Raw genomic sequence first — 22,790 nt, forward strand, 5'->3', positions numbered from 1 at the left:
TATCACGTGCAGATACTCCCCACGACGGGCCATATCACTCAGGCAACTCTCACCAAGTCCAATTACCTCCATCGATCGCTCCATACTCGGCACCATGAGCAACGCACAAGCATATTACGAGCTTTATCGCGGGAGCAGGTACTGACTAGCCAGCCTGATGTGCTCAACCATTTACTAACCCGTTTTTTAATCTAGCCTGGGCCTGTCCCTTACCGACACCCTCGATGACTTGATCAATGATGGCCGAATCGAGCCCCAGCTCGCCATGAAGATTCTTTCCACTTTCGATCGAGTGATCACCGAGGTTCTCGCAGACAAAGTGCGCGCCAGGCTAACTTTTAAGGTACATATATCCTGCGGATCATCGTATCAGAGGAGTCGCGCCAGCCTCGTTTGTCAAGTATCAAAGGCTAACAGAGCTTCTCTCAACAGGGCCACCTGGATACATATCGCTTCTGCGACGAAGTATGGACATTCCTCATCAAAGACGTCACCTTCAAACTGGACAACCAGACGACCGTACAAGCGGATAAAGTGAAGATTGTTAGCTGCAACAGCAAGCGCCCCGGCGAGGCATAGCGACATATCGTTCCCAGACATTCATGGCTCTTTTGTGCATTTTTGTTTCCCTTGGGTCCTGTTTCCTGGACCGGCGTTATGATAATGTCAGCATCGGGTTGACTGGAGCATGGATTTCTTGATATTAGGGGTTTTTCTGTGGCGTTGGGGACACAACATTAATTGCATGTGTATTACAAATCTTGCTGTGCAATAGAACAAATCGATACCCAAGATGGACGCGGGTTTTTCTACAACTTGTTCCGTACGGATAGGGAGTAAAATCTTCTAGGATTCAAGTAGTGAGGTTTTACCCTCATTTAAGTTGTCCTCTCCCCCAGATGGATCAAGTCAAGAGAATATTACCTTACTACATTCAGTAAAGTGATCATGCGGAGGCGGGGCGGTAACCCTCCCGCGTCCCGTCATCTCTTATCGCGCCTCATTCGCGTCCCATTTCTGCCCGCACTCAATTTCTGTAAGCTTCAAGAAGAGTGAACCGAGAATGACAGTCGATTAAATCTAGTCTAGTCGTGGCACAGCGTCACCGAACATCAGACAAGATGCCTCGCACGCTACCATGGCTCACCGGCACAGGAAACGGCAAAAGCAGCAAAGACTCCAAGCCAAAGCGAGTGGTAAAAGAGAAAAGCGACAAAAACAATGACAGCGATGCGACTCCCAGAGCGAGAGCGCGCGATTCTAGTCCGAAGAAACGAGACTTCTTCAGATCATGTATAGTATAGAGGGGAAATGGGAAGCATCAAAACTAACATTCTAGTATAGCCCCGACTCCGCCATCGTCTCCCATTCACCGCTGTCCATCGGAAGAGTCCGTTTTCCTTTACCCTTTCCGCTAGCCAAGCTCAAGGAAACATTGTTAATTTGGGGAATCGATTATAATTAGGTTTCTAATTGAGGGTCTATCGAACGATGATCTTTACATTATGGTTGAAGACGAGTTCAACGCCGTGGCCCAATCCTTTACTCAACATCTTCACTATGCTGAATACGCTAAGCGCAAAAAAGAGGTTAAATTACAGAATGCTGCGGCGATTCAGAATCTGGCTAGGCCGACCGATGGGGTAACGCCTGTTAGCGACGTCACCAGACGGAGAGATGCTGCCGATGCGCTTTCCGCACGTCAGAAAGCTGGGCTTGAACAGGTACAGAGTAAACGGCCGCAGGTGGATTCAGAAGAGGAGAATGAAGAGATTGAGGATGAAACGTGGGCGGGAACATCACTACATGGTCTGATGATGAGTCCTAGGAAGGCAAGGTCATTGGTAGGTATGCAGGGAATCAAGTCATCGACAAGGGCGGCAGCGGGATTTTCACAGTCGTCTGGCACGGGGAGAGATTCAGCAGCAATTAATAGTTCGCCACCAAGAATATATGAAGCAGCCAAAAGTATTGATGTTGACGAAACAGCTTCGGAAGACGATGACTTAGATCTACAATATGAAACACCGAGGCCCACTCAGAAAGCACGTCTCATTAGTTCTGATTCGATGTCGTCGAATTCTCGGCATAGCCCTTTGACCCCTACAAAGGACCGGGGGAGGAAAATGCAGTCTATCAATGCTAGATACAAGACACCAACCGCTACCCAATCCAAAAGGAGATTGCTTTTTGATGATGATTTTGTTGAGCTGCCAGAGCTACAAAATTCAGACGTACAAGTACAGGGTCGAGGTTCTTCACCGTCTATTAGGAAAACCCGACGGGAAACTCCACCCCGTGGGAACAATCCGCAGTCGAAGAAATCGCGTCTCAACGAAGTTCCAACTTTCCTGCTTTGAATCCGCAGATGGTTTAAGCGAGATGATTTTACAGCCAATCCGGCGCCCATTGATTCCATTCTGGTGGCGCAACTCCTGAGGTTCAGCAAGCCAGGCATTCCCGTGCCGGCTTTGAGCAAACAGCCTCAGTCTTCGTGTTCTGAGACTGGCCGGGCTACTCTGACACTCAGTCTTCGGACGTTGTTCTTGATTCGTTGACGAGCTGAGGGTTCACGCTCCAAGGTCTTGATCATTGAATCCTTCTCTAGGGAAGAGCTGTGGCTATGTAATGTTTGAGCACTGTGAACGGCATTGTCAGAAACAGTCTCTCGGAGTTTGGTGCTAACATGTACTGACTCGTCATCTGGGAAGAAAGTCGGCATTTCCTCCTTGCGGAAGTTGGTTGGGGGCCCCTGAATTCGTTGTCAGTTGCAATTTCCAGGCCAAGTCTTAGTTTGAAGACCTCTACTTACGATTTCCAATGCCTTGTGATGCGAGTCACGCTGGAATGGGGCCTTAACCAGTCGACCAATCTGCCGGAAACACTCCATGATTGCAAAGCTGGGGATATCGGAATGAAGAAAATTCGTAGTCAATTAGGTCGAATCGAAATGAGATGCAAAGTGCGCTGATCGATCACTATCTGCCGCAGGATCGAAGCAAGCAGAGGACTAAAAATCGGTATCGCAAAAGACAAGGGAGCGGACGCTTTCTGCAAGATGTTCTATGGAACGAAGGACACGGTCAGAATGAAAGAGAGACGATTGCCCAAAGAAGAAAGGTACTAAAAACAGAACGAAAGACAGACTGGCGGATGTTCTATGACATTGGAGACGCTGGCCGGGGAAGAAAAGGACAAACCTTTTTAACACAACAGTGGGAGGCAGGACGATGATATATACGGAAATTCTTCGAAAGAAAGAACTTTGCCAGCCAGCTGAATGAATTAACGGTTTTGCCCGTGCAAAATGCAGACTTAACCCGATCAGCACATTCTGTGGCATGAAGCCAACAGTGACAGCCTTATGTTCCTTTCGTACCGCGTTATGTGACACATTCCTTTGGCAGTTATCCCCTCGCAGCAGAAAAAAGTGGGTATCTCTCAGGGCTCAGGGTGACCTGGCCGAATGAGATAGCGTGAATGATTTTCCCTTTTTTTTGAATATTAAGATTATTACTATTATTTTCTTTTTTTGGTCCTCACCCCCCTTCTTGCCTCGTTCAAACGTTCAATACAGTAACATGCATGCAAGAAATGCTGGCGCAACACTTGCCTGAGGCGATAATCTAGACTGAGTTGGGCAATAGCCTATCGACGACAGCGCATACATAGCAAGGCGTCTAAAGATCGTAATCCAAGTCTCCTATCTAGCATATGCATTGGTGGACAGTCCACATCGATTCCTCCAGCAACCTGTAACTACGGCAGCGCCTAAGCTGTACGATGAGATTTTTTTTTTATTTTTTTCTTTTTCGGTTCCATGCATGTTCCCATGAAACTTTACTGAGTTGTCCTCAGGGTCCAGAATAATCTCGGGAGGCGGCAGTGCACCAGTAAAGACTTAACTCTTGGGGCGCGCGCGTAATCGCTTACTATCAGACATTCCACCAGAAAGACTGATCAATCCAATCAATAGTTCCCATTGTTTACCGACCTCCATATCACAGATCGCGACATAATAGAATTTAACCCAAAAAATAAACAGACCTGATATCCCCAAATCCACTTGAGCAAATGAAATCGAAACACTAATCAAAAAAATGGCGATTGAATCCATGGAACATTCCACAGGTGTATGCGGAGTACAGTGCAATTACAGCCATCTTCATGGAATTCAATCAAAGATCGAATGGAACCACCCAAGTCACATTTCAAACACGACCAGCCAGCGGTCTTAATAAAAGGAACTAAAGAAAAAAGAAAAAAATAAGGGAAACGGGAAACGGAATAGACAGTACCGTAGCACTCCGAGACTCTCGAGTCCAGTCCTCCATTCCCCAATTAAACACAGTAATCTTGCATTCCACGGCCCCCAAATCCAAGCAATAGACGACCTCACGCCCGGAATCTCTTGCTCCCTTGCGTCGGGAAACACTTAACTGACTTCACGCATTCCCAGTGGCTCAATAATACGCGCAAGAAAAGAACGACGTAGTTGTTGTGTCCCTCCCTTTCGTCACCATCGCTCCTGGTCCCGTTTGCCTCTCTTTCTTTCCTTTCGAAACCACTCCTCCCCCTATTCCACCCCGTACGGAACATTCGTGGAAAGAAAGACAAGAAAGGGGAGAGGAGAATAAGATGGGGCATTGAAATGGGGATTTTGGGGGGAACGGACGGGAGATCAGTGGATCAGTCACCGCATCCTGTAGTACCCACTCTTACTTTCACTTTCTCTCCCTTTTGCCCCATTTGCGCCCCGTTTAGGGAAAGAAAAAGGGCAAAACTTAAGATATAGGCTAGGCGAGGGTTAGGTATGTTAGGGCCCTGGAATGACTAGTCGAAATCTGATTTAATGGCGGTGTGAGATCAGCTGAGTGTTACCTATTACGGGGAGTGTGGTTTCTGTGGATTCAGATGCCTGGGATCTAGATATAACCGTACCTATCTGCCTAGTTACTCCGTAGATAAGAATACGTAGAAAGAGGGAGCTGGGTGAGAGCGAATAAGTGAGCGAATGGTATGATGCTCGAGTCAGTATCATGTTATCTACGATTCACAACCGCGGCGGGTATGTCTGGCTGCGCTGAACTGACCAACCTACTGCGTGTACGTATGTACTATGTACGCCGTAGATCGTCGATACATGCCGGCCGAAAACCTACGATGGAGATCGGAGAGCCCGTCCCTTTACTAAAGCGCGCCATGATGTCGTGATCTTCCGGTCCGGCCGATGGTGTCGCTGTTCGTATGACTTTGTTAATCCTCTTAAAAGTGATTTCATGAGATGGGCGTTTATGGGTCCCCCCCCCCCCGATGGAACATACGCTTGTTTCTTTGAGGGCTTTTTGTATTTTACCCCGGGGCGTCTGTGCTAGGGGGACAGACTGCGTAATCGGGTCTCCATACGTTATTTGCTTTCTTTAGTAATGGCATATGTGTTATGTACATACGGAGTATTCTGAGGTTTTTCAGGGGATCTGGGAGCTGCGGTATCTTGATTATGGTGCATATGTGGCCTACATGCGGAGGCGTCGAGAATAGATACTAATGCAGGCGGAAGCAGGCCAAGCGTCGATCTAGAACGGTCTTGTTGGTCAATTGTGAGATCAGATCTGCCATAGGTGGTAAAAGATGTGGAAGGCTGTGTTAAACTACCGGTTGGGTCGGAGTAACTGGATAAGGGTATTTTAACTGGGAAGAATAAATATTCGAAAACGGGAGTGAAGATGTAAAAAAAAAAAAAAAAACAAAAAGAAAAGAAAAATACAAAAAGATATGTGCCTCCAACGAGAATCGAACTCGTGCTTGCGGATTGCAACTCCTTTGGATAGGAATTGTCATATTGCTATGAGACCGCCGTACTAACCACTATACTATGGTGGCCAGCTGTTGATGTAATACTTAATCTAAGCATTATAAGGATATTCATTAAGTAGATCTTGATTCTCCCTAGGCTGTTTGTCAACAAATTGTATGAAACTTAAACATATAGTCATGATATATGAATTGTTAAGTGATATTTATATGTGACGATTATTGTCTAGAGTTGCTCATATTGTTATGATTGGCGTTATGCGTTTTAATATTCTTCCCTGCAGAAATATATTTCTTGGTATATGCTGGACCTTGGATCGATCGGCCATGATATTTATCATTTTCTGAATAACTTGAATGTATGGGTACCCACGACAGCAGGACAAATAGCTGTTTGTCTACAGATCATAGCTATTCGAAAGAGGGAACGAACAATGAGTTTTGTTTTCCAGGGGCCTGCCCCTGAGCAATCATACCTTAGTTCGGGTTGACCATTGAGTCTATCTTACTATAAACGATCATTGACTTTCGTAAATCATGGCAACTAAAAGTGACCCACTTTATTTAGGGTAAGCCTTGATGTGGTGGCTCTTGAGCTTGACAAATTGCTCAAATCCAAATCTGCTCAGAGTTACGCCCCGTCCCGAATTCTTCCAGCCGGTCCATGCGAGATCCTGAAACAGTCAGCATCGTCCTAGGTCCACCATGGCAATCAAATCTCGGTCCATATTAGAACTTACCGGACTAGGATAGTCAGATCGGTTAATGAAGACAGTTCCCGCCTCCACCTGCTCGACTAGTTCCTCAGCCTTAGCCACATCCTTGGTCCAGACACTGGCAGTCAGTCCAAACTCGCTGCTGTTCATCAGCTTAATAGCTTCCTCATCGCTGTCAACCTTCATAACAGGGATGACAGGACCAAAGGTCTCCTCTGTCATGACAATCATGTCATGGTTCACGCCCGTCAGAAGCGTAGGTTTGACGTAGTTGCCCTCCGCAGGAGGGTTTTCAAATGTCTCATTCGCTGGAGTTTCATCCTTGGCACCCTTCTGGATCGCATCGGCTACATGGGCCTGAATCGTGTCCTTCGCTCGCTTTGAAATAACAGGTCCGATCTGTGTTTGCTTGTCAAACGGATCTCCGACACGATACTTGCTTAGGACCTTCTTGACTTCCTCAACGAAGGTATTGTAGATGTTCTTGTGAACGTAGACCCGCTCAATCGCACAGCAGCTCTGTCCACTGTTGAAAATAGCTCCGTCGACGACCTCCTCCGCGGCCCACGCTGCATCCACATCGTCCCGAACATAAGCTGGGTCTTTGCCACCGAGCTCCAGCCCAACATTGACGATGCGGTCTGACGCGGCCTTCTGCACAGCCAAGCCACCAGCCACCGAGCCTGTGAAACAGACGTGGTTGACTAAAGGTGACCGGACGATAGTCTCAAGTAGTGTAGGGGATCCACAGTGGAAATATTGGATGACGTTCTGAGGCAGTCCTGCCTCGGCGAAGGCAGCGGCAAATTGCTCTACTATGGTCGGAGTTTGCGGGGAGGGTTTCAAAATGACAGCATTTCCGGCAAGAATAGCAGGGATCAAACTGTTGACAAGGATCAAATAGGGGTACTATTCCGTGGCAAGTAAATGGTTAGTATATTCTTCCTGCGAGTAGTTCAAGCCAAAGTATAAGCGGCAACGTACGTTCCAGGCAAATATGATAAACGCCACACCAACAGGCTTCCGCTTGATATAGCGCCTGAAGCCCTTCTCCTCTTCACCTGGGACAACGCCCTCTTCGCCTAGGACCGAGTCACTGATCTTGGTCAGGTAGCGACTGCGCTTGATAGCTGTCAATACCTCCACACCGGTATATGCGATCGGACGACCCATCTGCTCGGTCAGCTCGCGCGCAAGCTCATCTTTCTTCTTCTCAAGAATGTCCAATGCACGTGTTACAATTTCTTGACGCTGTTTGAGAGTGGTCGACCGGGAGAATGACCGGAAAGCCTCTTGTGCAACCTCCGGGATTCGCTGTAGGTCCTCGGAGGTGACGCCCGTTCGAGTGACAACTGGCTGATTCGTGGAGGGCGAGATGGTGGTGATGGTTTCGAGAGACATATTGAAGCTGCTCGTTTACAATCTCTAGATCAAAGCGAAGCAATGAACCTTAGTTTGGGTAATTGTCCCGGGCATGTATAAAGACAGCTTGATAAGTTGGAGGGGTATCTTCGTCACGTTATCGGTTGGAGCTTCCCCGCTGTGGCGGCACCACTATACTATGCCTTAAACAGTAATCTACTATGAGGTCCACACTCCACCTACTCCCTTGATAAAGTGTACTTGGAAGGAAAGACAGATTAGGCGTAGAGCAAAGGTATACCATTAACATGGTTAGAGATCTAGATAAGCAAGCATGAAATCTATGCCTAAAACCCCCACACGCCTTCAAAGATCCCGCACTAGGCGTGCTCCTGCCCAGGTGTAAGGATAGTTGTGCTGGTACCAATTGACGCTAGAGGTGTTGTCAGCATCTTATAGTGCCCCGGGTTCTATACCGGTAAACTTACAAAGTGGTACGCCCAGCAACGCGGGGATGAGTAGCCCAAGAACCACCCAGGATGATGTTATGTTTACCGTCGAAGAAATCGGCTGTGCGGAATTAGTATGTAATGAGAGGGTACCCGATAACGGGGCTGGTACTTACAGGTGTATCCCGGGTAGATCTCCATGGCTTTAAAGCCATCGTGTGGCGCTAATGGCGTGCTAGTCCACTCCCATGCGCCTCCCAGTTCACCCTGACCGGCGAGTCGATCGCCGTTCTGGATAACTGGGGTGGGGTGCCAGTGCTTGAACCCGACGTTGAGACCGTCCAGATCAAGGAACACTGGCAAGGCGTCCCGGGAAGGATATTGTACAGGCTGGTGGTCCGGCGTACGAGGTTTGTCTGGGTTGATCTTCGAGTAGCTATTTCCATTCATCCCGTTCAGATAGCCGTTCACACTGAAAGCCGTTAGCTCAGCTCAATCCCCGGAATGTGGCGTTATAATGAGGCTGCACTAACCTATGGCCATTGGGCTCCCCATTATGATTTACGCCACCTCCTTCCTTCAGTAGCGCTGAGTGCAGATAGATACTCCTTGTCTCTTCGAAGGTTGGGATTCTGCAACCCACCCATTCGGCATATTCGGCTAATTCATCATATGACGCCATCACAGGCCAGTCCTGAGCAAATTCAAGTGGAACTGGGCCGAAGACAGTACGGACAGCAAAGTTGGACATAAAGTCCTGCGTAGCCCCGACACTGCTTCCGTTGACGGCCATAGGTATGGGGTAGTTTTCATCCGAATGGGTCAGGACCCATGATGCTGGCCTTCTGCGCGACTGATTCGCTTGCAAGTACTTGGCGTACTCACCATTGGTGATGGGCCTGCCCTGCGCCTCAAATGCTGGAACCGTCACTGTTCTCGCAGGTTTCTCATTGTCCCACCCATAGGTCGTTGGGGGTACGTCGTTGGTATCAGCACCATCAAGGCCAATAGTAAGTGTCTGTTCAGGAACGGAGAACCACTCATTTGTTTTCATGCTTCTCCGAGCGTCTTGGTACAGTTTTTTGAAGTCCGGCCGTTCAGTGGCGGGCGGGGGAAGTATCCTTTCGCTCTGGATCAACATGTACAGGAATGTCTCGAGGTGCATCACTTCGTGCTCAAATCCAATCCAAAGCGCCTCACCCAGGATTCTGTTTTCTGCAAGGCCCTCGATCTGGTAGATGGATCTAACTCTGCTTCTGACTCGCTCTTGGTAGTCTAGAATGTCATCAAGAGCTGGCCACTCGTCTGGGATCTCGCTATGGGAGTGGCACTTCTGGGGGTCATCTACATCAGGATCAATCCCACGTTCGAAAATTAGTTTATAAGACTTTGGCTCTGTCAGTTTTCCGCGCAGGGCTCGGGTCAGATGGATGTCTGTTTGCATAATTAGCATCAAGTTATGTGTTGGGAATAGTAAGCCATGTAGACTAACCCAAGAATGTAGGAATGTGCCCCAGATAGAAGATTAAAGAGTTCCGTAGCTTGATCGGCTTTGACAGAAGCTCCTCGCGAGGGACCATAGCCTTTGTAGCATTATCCCATGCTGTCCACAGGGACTGCCATTCTTCAAAGCTGGGTATAGGATGAGCTGCATATTGAGAGGGAGACGTGGGGAGGTTGAGGGCAGCGGATGTCAGAAGATGGAGATCTATTTTGCGAAAAGCCAGAGTTAGCATACACGTCTACTGAAATGAGGCAGCCATTTGCTACTCACGGTAATCGTCAGACCCATTGCCCACTTCCGTAGACTGGAGTAACTTGGCATCACGCCACAGTTGATCGCGTTCCTCTGGTCCGTACTTGTACGCCTCTTCAAAGAAGAGTTTCTCCCCCTTCTTAAGAAGGACCCCGTTGATAATGACGTCCCTCCTGGGTGAGTAGGCTGCCCAGTGTCGTCCCTCCACGGCATCGTAGTCAGTCACTACTTCCCACTCATCAGGTTTGAAGGCTTCGTATCCAAGAACAACATTTGCATGCACTAGTCCGTTCTCATAGAACTGCCGTGTAACACCTTCTGAATCATTGTATGCCCTGTATACTTTGCCCGGGTCCTTGCAGCCATCCAGACCAATGATCATCATATCGGATGGACCAAGAAGGCTAGCATACTGCGAGAGAAACTTTGCTGCGCCAGGACGGTCAAAGTTCCCTAAAGAGGAACCCATAGACATGATCACCGTGGGCCGCTTCCTGTTTTCAGGGCTGTTAAGCCAAGTGACGGCATCGTCGTAGGTTCCATGGAGACCATGGAGGCCAACGTGTGTGTAATCATCAATGGACACCTCTGCGAATGTGCGCTGCAGTTCTGATAGAGACAGGTCAAGGGCATAATAATCCACGCGCTTTCCCACGCGCTCAAACTCCCGTAGCAGAATCTCAATTTTCCGAAGATTCCTAAAAGGCGGTTAAAACCGGAGAACGGTAATGATACGCTACGCAGCCTGAAAGGTTACGATTTGATTTGGAAGGATGACGCACCCGCTACCTAATTCAAGCAGTTGCGCATTGTCTGGAATCCGTTCAACTATCCTCCTGGAATTTGTCTCCAAGACCTCGATTTCCGCATTTGTTAGATAATACTCCTTCACATAGGTGATTTTCTCAAAAAGCTTGAGGCCATTGGCATCGTAAAGAAGCATCGTTGGCATTGACTTCCTAACGCCAGCGGGAGGACTAATACCCTTATGGATCTCATTTACGAGGGAGAACTCCACGTCATTCTGAAAGATGTTGACAATGTCAACGGTCTTAGGAGAGAGAGCCAACGGTGACATTTTGACTTGACGGCGCAGAAACCACAAACCTGCAAGAAACACAAAGAAATTCCAGGAAATACTGCAAGTTTAATAAAGTATCTTGACCGTGGGGTTTATAGTAGGCGGACCGGGTTGTTTATATGGTAGGCAAAGATAAAGAATATACTCTGGGAGGGCAGATCAATGAGGGGTAAATGAGGAGTTGCAGATAGTATCCTGCAGATGGTATGACACACATAAGAATCAATAGGAAATACAGAAAAAGGAAGAATAATTGAGCCTCGTATGCCAAAACAGGTTTGTTTGGAATGCAGCGGAGGAGAGAGGGAACTTCATAAAGCATGGGTGCTGTCTAGCCCTTGAATTTCCCTGCTCCACGGATTGAGCTGTTCCTGAATAATCCATACTGATTCTGTAATTCCTATTGCAAACACCCCACGGACGAGGACTAGTCCAGTTTTGGTTATCAGATTGGACTCAGTGATGGTTGGAAGGTTTGACGGTACGCTCTGACATCAAAGCAGATCGATCCGATTTGAGATTTGCAAGGGCAATGCAGGTCAGGCCACGGCTAGAATAACACAGGCTATCCTGTAAGGGCGAGAGTTCTGGCCCACTTCCGGAACCGGACGCCAACTGCTGCACCAATATGTGTCACGCATGCCATGTTCAGCGAGATTGATATCCAACCATACGAGGAATATCACCCACGGCTGGTGGAGAAATGTGTGATGACGTTGTGTTTGCATCGTCGGTTTGCAGCGTTTGTCCCAAGTTTGCAGCGTTTGCAGTGCCCCACTTGTGGGGTCTTTTTTTGGTGGTTGTTCCGGAGCTGCCAGCGGGATGCGGCGAGGTACTTCCACTACTAAAAGTTACTAATTTCACGGCGTGCTCGAATGCTCCATAGTGAATACGACCCAGCTCCATTCCGATACCAATCCCCGAAGAATTCACAAATTCTCAGTGGCTTGTGTATGTGCAATGACCGCCTCTACCCTCCTGAGAGATTTATGCCCAATCATGGACCTACTCGTAGTCTCAAAGTCGCGCGACAACCGCACGTATGCAAGCTAATCAACTTTCAAGGTTACTACCGATATGGCTCATGGTCGAATTAGGATAATCCCTGATATTGACCATGCATGACACTTATCATCCCAGCCTTACTGCGGACATACCAGTCGCACCGAGGCTTTTTATGTCACAGGTTCCCCTCAGCCACCCCTCCCAGGGATATGAAGGACTCCGGAGGTCACTTTCTTGGTGTCGACCCCACTGTGTTATTCCAATAAGCAAAATACACATACCGAGTGCCATACAATGCCTTTGTTGAACAAGACAAGGTCATTGTTAACAGACCTCCTCCGGAGCACTCTGGAATGAGCCATGATTGGCTGTTGTATCTTGATTCACTATGCCACTCTGGGGTCTTTCTTGTATCTGCCTCATGCCTGAAGCTTAACAGCTTCCTAAGCTATGTCATTCACAGACAACTCTGCGAATTGTGCATGCTCTACCAAGTCTGCCAGCAATCTTGAACGGATCTCATGGTCGCTAATATGGATGCGCTCCAGTTTCACCCTAAAAAGGTTTCAATAACCGACGCTTTCTGTGCTGAATTTGCACTCAAGCTTCGACTGTCATCTCCAGAACTTGACTATGATAGCTATGGACCCAGTGAGGAAGGATGCAATCCCCACCGAGGACCCTCACTGCAAACCCCTATGCTGTCATCCAAACTGAAGTCCCAGGATGCAACGTCAAATACAACAGACAAGAAGAGGTGTATCTACTTACCCTCAGTATAGACTAGTTCGCAATCTACTGGACAAGCGTAGCCCTATCCTGCCCCAACTACTCGAACGGATCTGCAACACTGATGTCACGCTCTTACTCTTCAGTTATCTAGGCTGCTATTATAATTTAGCATTGCTATTCTTTCCATGCTCCATGCATAATATTCTTCATCATGTACGAGAACCACCAATTTGATAGCATCCTTGCATAGCAACATAATCCCATAATCCCATAATCACACGATCACACATCACACATCCAATAATACATATCCGACTAGTTAAACTGAAGCCGCAATATCGAAAACCGAGACACCCCAAACCCAACCAGCAACCCCCATAGCGCCCACACTCATAATAAACGCCATCAAAACATTAACTGCGTTGTTGTCCAACAGATCCCTCCCACTCTCAATCTTCCGACTCTCATGCACGGTCTCAATACCGCCCTTCTCCCCCTTCCTCTGCTGCACGGACCCAGAAGCAGAAGCAGAAGCACTCGAATACCCCGTAGCACCCCCAGCCCTAGGATGAGGATGTACAAGCACCTTCTTCCCGCCTTCTCCCTCAACAACCTTCCCCGTCCGCTTATCAACAACACTCGCCTGCAACAAGCCCCCCAAAACACTATCCAGCACACTCCCCAACGTGCCCCAACCCGTAAACGCAAACGTCCAATAAACCCGATCCACAAGACTCGACTCCGCGCAGAACGGCAAAAGCACAGCGGACGCCAAAGCGACCGTAAACGCACCGAATACGCCCGCCAAAAGACCCGCGGCTGTTACGCCGCCGTTTGTACCTGGTGGAACGACCCGGAGTGTGGGTGAGGTGATCAGGCGGGGCTTGGATTTAGATAGAATGCCCAGTTCGGAGGAAAAGGTGTCGGCTGCTACAGCGGCGTAGTTGCTGTTTTTGTGGTTATCTTCGTTAGCATTTACTGGCCTTCCCACGTTCTTGTTTTTGATCTTCATCCTGAATCAAATGAGGAGAGAAAAGAGAGGATGAGTGACATACGCAACAATCCCTACAACCAACAAATCCGCCGCACTCCGACCATTCTCGAAACATTCCGCCGACGACCCACGCAGAACATAAGTATGGAGGAGGATAAGCACCGTCGCGACGACACTATTTGCTAGAACCTGGATGTGGGTTCTTTGGCCCTCGCCGCCTTCCGACCCGGTCGCGGAGAGGGTTAGCTGAGCTTTGATATCGTGTTTAACCTAGATAACGACCGGTTGAGTTAGTTACCTGTACACTTGATTTTTAAGAGTTCATGGGCTAGGTCCCGTGCTCAGATCCCGACCCCGCGACGTATACGTACCTTTGTGGCTTTTGTGCCGCCGAAGTAGAAGACCGCAAGGAGGGCGAAGGGCGCCGACCAGGGGTGAAGGGCGTGGGCAGTTGCTGTTAGAGCTGCTGTTGCGAGGCCGAGGTGAGTGAGGGATTTGCGGGAGTAAGCGCGGTGGACGAGGCCTATTATTGCTGGGATGGCGATTATTGGTTTCATTTTGGTGTATGTGTTTTCAGTTTTTTGGTGTTGGTGGTGGTGGTGGATGTTAAACTGCAGGGGTTATAGCATGGTCTGTTATGAGTGAATGGTGAAAGGATGAAGGGAAAAAAATTGTATAAGGCTGAGCTGTTGTCTTTGTTGAAAGGGAACAATAGCCTACAATCAAAGATGATAAGCTGGGCGGAGTTAAAATGAGCTGAGCTCCTGGGTGGGTCGTGGGTCGGCGTCATCGGCGGATTTCATGTCCGATCCTTTTTCCTTCTAGAATGGCTAGAGTTCTCGCTCTGCGTTTATCTATATACAAGCATCAACAGGCTCATATTCGGTCATCTTAAGAGGTTCCGTAGCTGACCCGTATAAATAACGATTGTGGCAGCTACACATGCATACTATCTAACTTCGTTTATGTAGCAGCTGAAAATCTATTATGCCATCATTGGCAGAACCGCCAAGTCGCCTCTCCCATCTACCGCGAGGCTGAGAAGGTGAGATGAAAAAGATGTGTCCGACGTGAAAAACCAAAGACTGGCGCCTCATCGGATCGACAGTTATCTGTCTGTAATAGCCATATTCAAGTCTCCTGATCCGGTACTGGACCAAGACTCACAGATGAAACATGGAACTATTCTCATTCGCCTCACAAAACCTCCAAAGCCCAGCTGCCACGGCGGCATCCCTGACAGAGCCGAGCTCATCATCGCGGACCGCGCGGTTGATTTCTGCATACCGCACTTCGGCCTCTTCCTCGCCTTTCGAATTCTTCATAGTCCGTTTCCTCTTCCCTACATGGGCATCCGGGTGGTACTGCTCCATAATATGCACATAGAGATCCTTGGACACATTTTCCGCCAACCAGCGCATAATCTCCCGGCCCTCGTCCTCCTTGCCAGGCATAACCAAATGCCGCAGTAGAACGCCCTTCTTAGCAATCCCATCCGACGTAAAACATAAATCGCCGACCTGTTTATGCATGGCCTTTATGCTCTCCATCGCCGTCTCGGTGTAATCCTCGGCTTTGAGCAATCGCTTCGACGTACTATTCTTCCACACTTTAAAATCAGGTAAGTAAATATCAACCAGACCATCCATTAGCTGGAGAGACTCGAGCGAGTCGAACGACGACGTATTGTAAATAATAGGAATGTTGAGACCCATATCGCGCGCCGTCAGAATCGCGAGCGCAACCTGCGGCACTACATGTTCCGGCGTGACTAGGTTGATATTATGGCAGTTACCCACTTGCTGAAGCTTCATGAACCAGTCCGCTAGTTCTTCAGGAGTTAAGTCGAAACCGTTACGTTGGTGGGCGATGTCCTAAGGAGGTCTCCATTAGCGCGTTGACCTGAGAAATGCAGAACTGCCGCGAAAGAAAAAGGTATGACGTACATGGTTCTGGCAGAACACACAGCGCAAATTGCATCCTGAAAAGAACACGGAGCCGCTGCCATTGAATCCTTGAATACATGGTTCCTCTCCACGATGTGGTGCGATCGTGTTGACCTTGACTGTCTCAGCGCCGATTAGACATACCCCGGTTTCTTCGTACCGGTTTACTCCGCAACGACGTGGGCATAAATTGCATTCACGTAGATGCGCATAAGCGAGAGAGCGTTTCTTCGAAGCATCTACCGATGTGAGCAGCTGGTAGCGCGGAATATATTCATCGAGCAGAAAGGCGGGCGGAATTCCTATACACCGTTTCGGAACGAGGGGCGTAAAGGACGGTCGTGGACGGAAATGGTGAGACGATACTTGACAAAGAGATCTGCTTAGGCGATTCATAATTCAACGCTAAGCCCGGGGCAATCGCCCATCTCGTTGAAAGACAAGGAAACAAGGTAGCTGGAGGATGGAAAGCAGCGAGAACCGAGGGATATGGTGGATAAATCCTTATCGCCGATAAAGAGCTTATCTCAGCAGTGGCGTCATACTTGGAACAATCTCAATCACATCCAATATTATTGGAGCGTTTCTTTTGCTGCCTCATATCTATCCACTCTAGCATAATTCAGGTACCAACTTAAAACACAGGTAAGGTCTGGCTAGTGCTGGATCATTCTATAAGAAACCGGCGCTATGTACTTACTACGCCATTCTCCGCATACACGAGCTGATAGACAAAGAAGAGTTGATGCCCCAGGCATGAAACAGGCTAATTACCTGTATAGCTTCACTTACAACGTATAACAATATATTCCATTACTATGAATTTAGTCTCAAAAGAGCAAGAGGAATATAGGAACCTTAAATATGGATTTGCCGACTCAACAAAGAACATAATCCGCCATCCATTCACTCCAAGAAAAGCCCTTCTTAACCATTCACCATATAAATACAAGCATCAACTTGTCGTTGCCAACTCAAAACCATGCTCACCATCGTACCAAAAACCAAAGTGATACTCCTACCAGTCCATACTGGCCCTTGTAAGGATGCCCTCCACAAGGAACTACGACGGTCATCTCAGTAAGTCCAATCCAAGCCCAACCCAGCCTATCAAGCCCTACCTACTAGCCAAGTCAACATCTACGGCATTCCAAAGCGAGAATTACTCGAAGCACTATTAAGAAACGCCCTCACTGCACGCGATTACTAGGGTAATCCACCACCGATCAACATTAATGGAGTGTGGAAGGAGTACGAAATGGGCGAGGCGCAAAATCAGGGTCTTTGGGAAGTCTGCGGCCGAACGCTGCTTGTAGATATCCGCTTTGATACTATGAACCCCAAAGGGTATGACTCTTTCAATGGCGAAGGCTGGTGTCTCTATGTTGTCAATAAGCTGCGCAAGAAGTATCCTCTTGATCCCCGTTAGGAATCGGGAGACATGAGCGGGTCTTCTTCGGCTCGTTAAGTCAAGTTTGCTGTCTGGGCTATGGGTTTCGTTGTTATGTAATATGTGTTTTGGAGCCTAGGAGTATGTTGGGATAGACTGAGGCTTGGATTTATGTTGTATTTATCAGAAGTGCACTGCTGACTGTGCTCATCATCTAGATGCGCATATATCATGTCTACAACGTCTATAACATGCCACCAACATGAAACGCATCTGAGCCTTTTGCAGTCATCAAGAGCCTTCACCTTGAAATCCCGAAGTTGTATCAATGATACTCTATGTAGCTGTAGGATATGATCTTGAGATGCAGGATGATATGTGTGCATGTATTGACTTTTTGAATGTGGGTATATATAATAAACTACACTGCTGTAGATGACAAGCAGTGATATAAACAGTACAACTGACAATAGTGTACAGGTCGCATCAACGATAGACAAACCAGGTGGCGAAAACTATATACTGAAAATGGTAGATGTGTCAAAGTGGCCCGGTCCGTCCCTCGGACGGAGTACCAGCTTGACCTAAAATACGTGACGAGCCATAATTCGAAGTGTAACGAACTAGGTGAGAAGCGAAAATATCCAACGATAGACAAGTCGAAAGACTAATGAAAAAGAGAGGAAGCAGTAACCCAGGCCCATACACTAGGTTGTTTTTTGAACTCCTGGACCCCGAGGCGACCGGGCCTCTTCGATTAATAACTGTCATGAGATCGCATCACGTCGTCAGGTTTGCTAGCTATGCAGATGGTAGAGATGCAGGTTAAGAGCTATTTGGTGGCGGCGGCGCTCGTCATAGTGCAAGACCACTGCCATCACCGGTCCAGCGGTAGAGGGCTAGCACTTCTCGCCTACGTTGCTGCTGTTCACCAAAATCTTCAGGCATGCGCCCACGAACCTGCGCTAAAGCCGAACGCATAACCTTGCGGAATGTCCTCTGAGAGATAAAAGTATTAGGCATCTATCATGTGTGATTCCTGAGAAATAAAGCTCACCTGATACTCAGTATTCAATGTCACGACGCAAGCCTCGTGTGCACGAACAATTGTCTCGCACGCGCGAACGACACTGGGACTGACATCACCCTGAAGCTTATCGGCTGCTAGTAGTAGCAGAAAACTGCCTTGCAGTAGATATATTCCGAAGAAAAAGGGCATAAAAGTTATATCTGGATCGTACTCTAATATGTCCGCTGCAGCATCAGCAGCGCCGACCGCATGACTCATTGCGGCTATGAACGACTCCGAAGATATCCAGAGATCATGATCCTCAAGCAAATTGATAGGGTCCCATTTCCCGGCCAACAGGACGTGTAGAACGTGCATAATGTGGGTTCCATAGGCGACTACCATTTTCGTATGCACGATGGACTCGTTCACCCTCGACCCAGCCGTACTGGTCGAACGGCCAGATGGGCTCACATGGTCTAAATGAGATCCTTCTATGGCGGCCTCACTTTCCCCTGCCCCAAGAGCTAGACTGCTAGTGTAACGAGCCTCGAATTCTTTCAGGCTCTGAGCATATGTATCCAGTTGACGGGTAATCTCCAGCACTTGGTGGTCCCAGTCTGCACTATTCCGGAAGACACGACCAAACCTGGGATGTTCCTTTGCCTGTTGGAGATCGACAATTTCACCCAAGATCGTCATCAAGGGTAGGAAGAAACCGAACATGCTGTGTCCTGTACACTCTACCTGGGGGCCTACCTGCCGGTAAGTGGCACCAGCAAAATCGCCAGCCTGCCACAAGTCATCATTCATTGGCTGAAGGAGTCCTTCACACTCCTTGTCCAGTAATGTCAGAGGGCGGTTATAGCAGAGCGCTAAGTGGCGATCTGTTGCATAGAGCAACCACCAAAGACGCCGACGTTCTTCTCGTTCCTCCTCAGTGACATTGAGGATCGTGCTTCCAGAGTTACCCCCGACCGATGTGATAAGAGGAGGGAGATTACGTTTTGACATGTCCACATCTGTATCGTCCTCAGGCTCGCCGTCCTGTCTCGGCTGGGGGGCATTCGGCGGCAATTCACGTCCCAACTTCAATTCGCGAGCGAGAGACCATGCTGCCGTCCACCAACGCATACTAGCTGCCTTATATTCGCTGGCAGAGATCACAGTCGCTAAGTGGACATAGGTGGCAACGTCATCTACGGCACCTGTTGCGCTACTTTGCGCGCCAAGTTGGTCCATGGAGACCCCAAAGCCGCCCAGAGCTACCCCGTTGATGACCATATTAGCAGCGTAGTTGGGAGATGTTTCCCCAGGGGCGGGTCCATGGATCAGCGGCCGGAGTAGGCCAACCGTGAGTTCCAAAAGTTTTTGGCATACTCTGCCCCGAGCCGACGGCGGAGATGTCAGGAACGCTGCATCGCTCGTCTGTGCGGCAACCCATAGCATACTAGCCAATAGGCCAGGACTACATACCCTTGGCTTTGTGGGATGGAGAAACGATTGTTTTCGGAAGATGTACCCGACCACATACGGGGATTGCGGCGACAAGTGGGAAGGGGAGAAGCTGGTGAAATAGACATCGAGGAGATCACAGGCCAATGACTGAGGAATGATCGACGCGATATGAGGGAGGACGGGCTGGAGGACAGGGTACCGCAAGGTGCTGGAAAATGGAGGCATGCTAAAGGACGCGAAGTTTGCAGGGGATGGCGAAGGTAGTGATAGCCATCCTGGTGATTGCGCCGGGGGTGATAAGCCTAGAAAAGGTGCCGGAGGGTTTTCAGCAGAGTTCCCCAGTCGGTATTGGTTGATTGATGGGTGATTTGCTTCTGATGCGTTCATCAGAGAATAAGCGCCGTCATTATAGCCGGAATTCATCCCTTGAGGTGGCAGTGCTCCCGACGGAGACCGGGTATTTGCGCCGGATGGATGTAGCATCTGTAATGAACGAAGGTCGGGAACAGACATCTGCGGTCGGTTGGAATCATTAAGAGTGTTGAAGTGATTCAAGTGAATGGCATCGATTGCACCACCCAGGGATGGTTGAGAGTGCGGGGTCTGTTGTGAGCCCTGCATCCCCGCCATACCTGACATATCCGAGTGCTGTCCTAATTGCGATTGTCCCGCTGTCGCCAGGTTCCGGGAGGCATCAAAATTCGGATCGTACCTGCCGCTGACCTCTTGCGTTGATTGACCATCCGAAGGGGTGTGCCTTTTAGCTGACGATACAGAATCGTTGGATGTATTGCCGTTTGACGTCGGCGCGGTGCCATTGTTGGCTACGGCGGCGGCAGCCGCAGCGAGATCCTTTTTGGATGCTTTGCCACGTTTTTTGCGTTCTCGAGCATATTCACAAGTCAGGCCAAATTCTGCCCAAGAAGTGTTAGTGTTTATAAAGCATCGCGCAGTGAATAAAGGAACCACTACCAATGCAATGCGCACATGGGTTTTGCCCATCGCACTTCGTCCGAAGCTGATTACACTGATCACATGCTCGACTGATTCTTCGGCGGACGGGGCCGGAGTTTGAACTTTTGCGGATCGTCGAGCGAGCCTCTGCCAGTTGGTCCCGTTGAGGCAGGTTTCTGAATCCGGTGGTTGCGTTCTGGGTGTGCTGGGCGGAGGATTCGTCGCTGTAAAGCTGCTGACCTTGGGGTTTGGAGATTGAGCTTCTAAGAGGGTTAGGAACTCCACCGTCAACGGCACTGGCCCCATTGGCTTCTCGCGACAGCTGCAGTTGCTCCAGCGCGTATTGCGAACCCTCGGCGAGCGTGTCCAGCCCTACCGTCTGAGATTGCGCCATTCCGACCGGCTGGGTACCTGAAGAAAAAGGAGAGAAGGAGCTCGTAAAATGCTGAATCGAGGTCGTCGACATTCTCACAGGGCAAGAGAAGCGACCGGTCGATCTACTGGTACATATAGGAACGCGGTTGGACAAGACTGGCGGATGTGGGGAACGGAAATGAAAAGGGAAAACGGAGAAGGGCCGTTAAGGCCCCAAAATCACGTAAAAGTGGTACTAGCCAGTTAAGAAGATATAGTCCGTCACATCGAATGAGTGTCAACCAGGGGAACTATTTGAAGAGGAACGAATAGGTATAGCGAGTCAAAAAGGAAACGAGGTAGTGAAAAGGCAGTTGAAGAGAAAAAGAGAGCCAAAGGTACGGGTCAGTGGAGAGGGAGAAAATCGGCTCAGAGGCCAGGGTCAGAACATATTGCCGACTAAGGTAATCGGGTCGGGAGAGAGATGAAAGGGAAATATGGGTCTTAGACCTGGGGAACCAAGAAAGAATGCTAACGAGGATTTTAGCTTGACGGTTTGAATTACCTCGAGACCTTATAGGCCGGGGACTCACCGTGAACCGAGTCAACAGCAGACGACACGAGGAGATGCCCCCCAGAAAGCCACCGAAGCATACGAGAAAACCGGGGAAGGAAAAGCACTAAAAGCACTAAGACGGAGACTAAAGGTCACGAGTGGATGGCTTTAGCCATCCGTCAGGCCACAGGGCGACGGGGGGAGAAGGCCCGGGAGATGGTAGATAATCTCCTCATGAGGCAAACTTGGTCTAGGGCTCCGCCGAGATCCAGGTTTAGAATGACAAGACGACGATCCGTTTTAATACCCGCTTTCTTGTCCACAGGCCTGAGTGATGGATAGAAAGATGTGGAGTCGTAGCAGTTGATTTAGAATTGAACAAGCCAATAAATGACAAGGAAAGGACAGAAGAAAAAAGGCGGGGAAAAAGGTCCCTCACTTTCGGATGAGGTGTGCCTGCCGGGGCTGCGTTCCGGATCGTCAGGTCAAGGTGGAGAGGGTGATTGGTGATCAGGATTTGTTTTGGCCTTTCAATATCTCCGAGTAGTTGTTTTTATTGTTGGAATAGCATTCTCAACAAAATCATTGTTATAGGAAATGAATGACCCGGCAGATGTTCAATCAAGAACACAATTGATTTATTTAAAGTATGAAACGTGGGGGAAGTGCCGGCATCACTATCTGCCTGGGGCACTCAACCCATGTCATGTGCGTACGCCTATATATTGCACTTCCAGGGATACATAGACTCAACGCGATGGAATTGACTCTGGGGTAGCCTATGTCAGTCAGTATATGTAATACATGCCGATGTACAAGTCTACTCCATCAAAGCACGTCCGAGACTAGTGTATGCACCTATAATCACAGTCTACACGCCAACATGCTGTCAGCAGATTCAACGGAAGAATAAACAATAACAGCACTATTAATACAAGTTTACAACGGTTTTAGTCGAAACTGCCCGACTCTAGTCCGACTCTTGCAATCCACCTCTCTTTCTCAATTTGCCTCTGAGCAGATTCGTCCTTTAATTAAATCCCTCGATCGCTCGGAGAAGAGGCAGAAGCCGACGGAAGATGTAGTAGAATTTCCCCGCTAGGCTGCTGGTGTGCAGGAACCCTGTCTGATGCTCCAACTTGAACCTTCCTAACCGACCTGCAGGTTGTCGGTGCTACTACTTAGTAGTAATAGTACTAGTAGTAGTAGTACTA

The 22,790-nt window shown here is 48.7% G+C and overlaps 7 protein-coding genes and 1 non-coding gene across 8 annotated transcripts; 2 read left to right on the forward strand and 6 right to left on the reverse strand.

The window, feature by feature from the left end:
- The first annotated feature begins 45 nt into the window (after positions 1-45).
- On the forward strand, positions 46-870 carry F9C07_2283048 (transcription initiation factor IIA, gamma subunit). Its single transcript, XM_041292574.2, has 3 exons — positions 46-138; positions 196-343; positions 433-870. Exons 1-3 carry the CDS (start codon positions 95-97, stop codon positions 577-579), a joined length of 339 nt encoding a protein of 112 aa, XP_041145735.1. The 5' UTR covers positions 46-94; the 3' UTR covers positions 580-870.
- F9C07_2155606 (uncharacterized protein) lies at positions 871-3,223 on the forward strand. Its single transcript, XM_041286201.2, has 6 exons — positions 871-1,293; positions 1,345-1,390; positions 1,466-2,639; positions 2,697-2,752; positions 2,813-3,063; positions 3,148-3,223. The coding sequence occupies exons 1-3, from the start codon at positions 1,122-1,124 to the stop codon at positions 2,358-2,360; spliced, it is 1,113 nt and encodes a 370-aa protein (XP_041145736.2). The 5' UTR covers positions 871-1,121; the 3' UTR covers positions 2,361-2,639; positions 2,697-2,752; positions 2,813-3,063; positions 3,148-3,223.
- F9C07_2232081 (uncharacterized protein) lies at positions 2,486-2,890 on the reverse strand (the record flags this gene model as incomplete). Its single annotated transcript, XM_041292598.1, has 2 exons — positions 2,486-2,752; positions 2,813-2,890. The coding sequence occupies 2 exons, from the start codon at positions 2,888-2,890 to the stop codon at positions 2,486-2,488; spliced, it is 345 nt and encodes a 114-aa protein (XP_041145737.1).
- Positions 3,224-5,778: 2,555 nt separating the features above from the next.
- F9C07_t173 lies at positions 5,779-5,883 on the reverse strand. The gene has a single exon. It is a non-coding gene; the product is annotated as a tRNA-Met (tRNA).
- A 491-nt stretch (positions 5,884-6,374) lies between these two features.
- Positions 6,375-7,931, reverse strand: F9C07_3420 (putative aldehyde dehydrogenase family protein; the record flags this gene model as incomplete). Its single annotated transcript, XM_041292599.1, has 3 exons — positions 6,375-6,488; positions 6,555-7,439; positions 7,515-7,931. The coding sequence occupies 3 exons, from the start codon at positions 7,929-7,931 to the stop codon at positions 6,375-6,377; spliced, it is 1,416 nt and encodes a 471-aa protein (XP_041145738.1).
- Positions 7,932-8,258: 327 nt separating this feature from the next.
- On the reverse strand, positions 8,259-11,175 carry F9C07_3421 (putative N-methyltransferase; the record flags this gene model as incomplete). Its single annotated transcript, XM_041292600.1, has 7 exons — positions 8,259-8,325; positions 8,381-8,462; positions 8,518-8,813; positions 8,875-9,775; positions 9,834-10,049; positions 10,116-10,795; positions 10,880-11,175. 7 exons carry the CDS (start codon positions 11,173-11,175, stop codon positions 8,259-8,261), a joined length of 2,538 nt encoding a protein of 845 aa, XP_041145739.1.
- Positions 11,176-13,234: 2,059 nt separating this feature from the next.
- F9C07_2202566 (putative Fe-S protein) lies at positions 13,235-16,251 on the reverse strand (the record flags this gene model as incomplete). The annotated part of the gene is made up of 5 exons (XM_071509539.1): positions 13,235-13,862; positions 13,971-14,160; positions 14,281-14,441; positions 15,077-15,783; positions 15,856-16,251. The coding sequence occupies 5 exons, from the start codon at positions 16,249-16,251 to the stop codon at positions 13,235-13,237; spliced, it is 2,082 nt and encodes a 693-aa protein (XP_071366280.1).
- A 1,849-nt stretch (positions 16,252-18,100) lies between these two features.
- On the reverse strand, positions 18,101-21,132 carry F9C07_3424 (Xylanolytic transcriptional activator xlnR; the record flags this gene model as incomplete). The annotated part of the gene is made up of 3 exons (XM_041292601.1): positions 18,101-18,244; positions 18,303-20,626; positions 20,685-21,132. 3 exons carry the CDS (start codon positions 21,130-21,132, stop codon positions 18,101-18,103), a joined length of 2,916 nt encoding a protein of 971 aa, XP_041145741.1.
- Between the last annotated feature and the right edge of the window lie 1,658 nt (positions 21,133-22,790).

Source organism: Aspergillus flavus, chromosome 4 (assembly GCF_009017415.1).
Source record: "Aspergillus flavus chromosome 4, complete sequence".
Classification (NCBI taxonomy): Eukaryota; Fungi; Ascomycota; class Eurotiomycetes; order Eurotiales; family Aspergillaceae; genus Aspergillus; species Aspergillus flavus.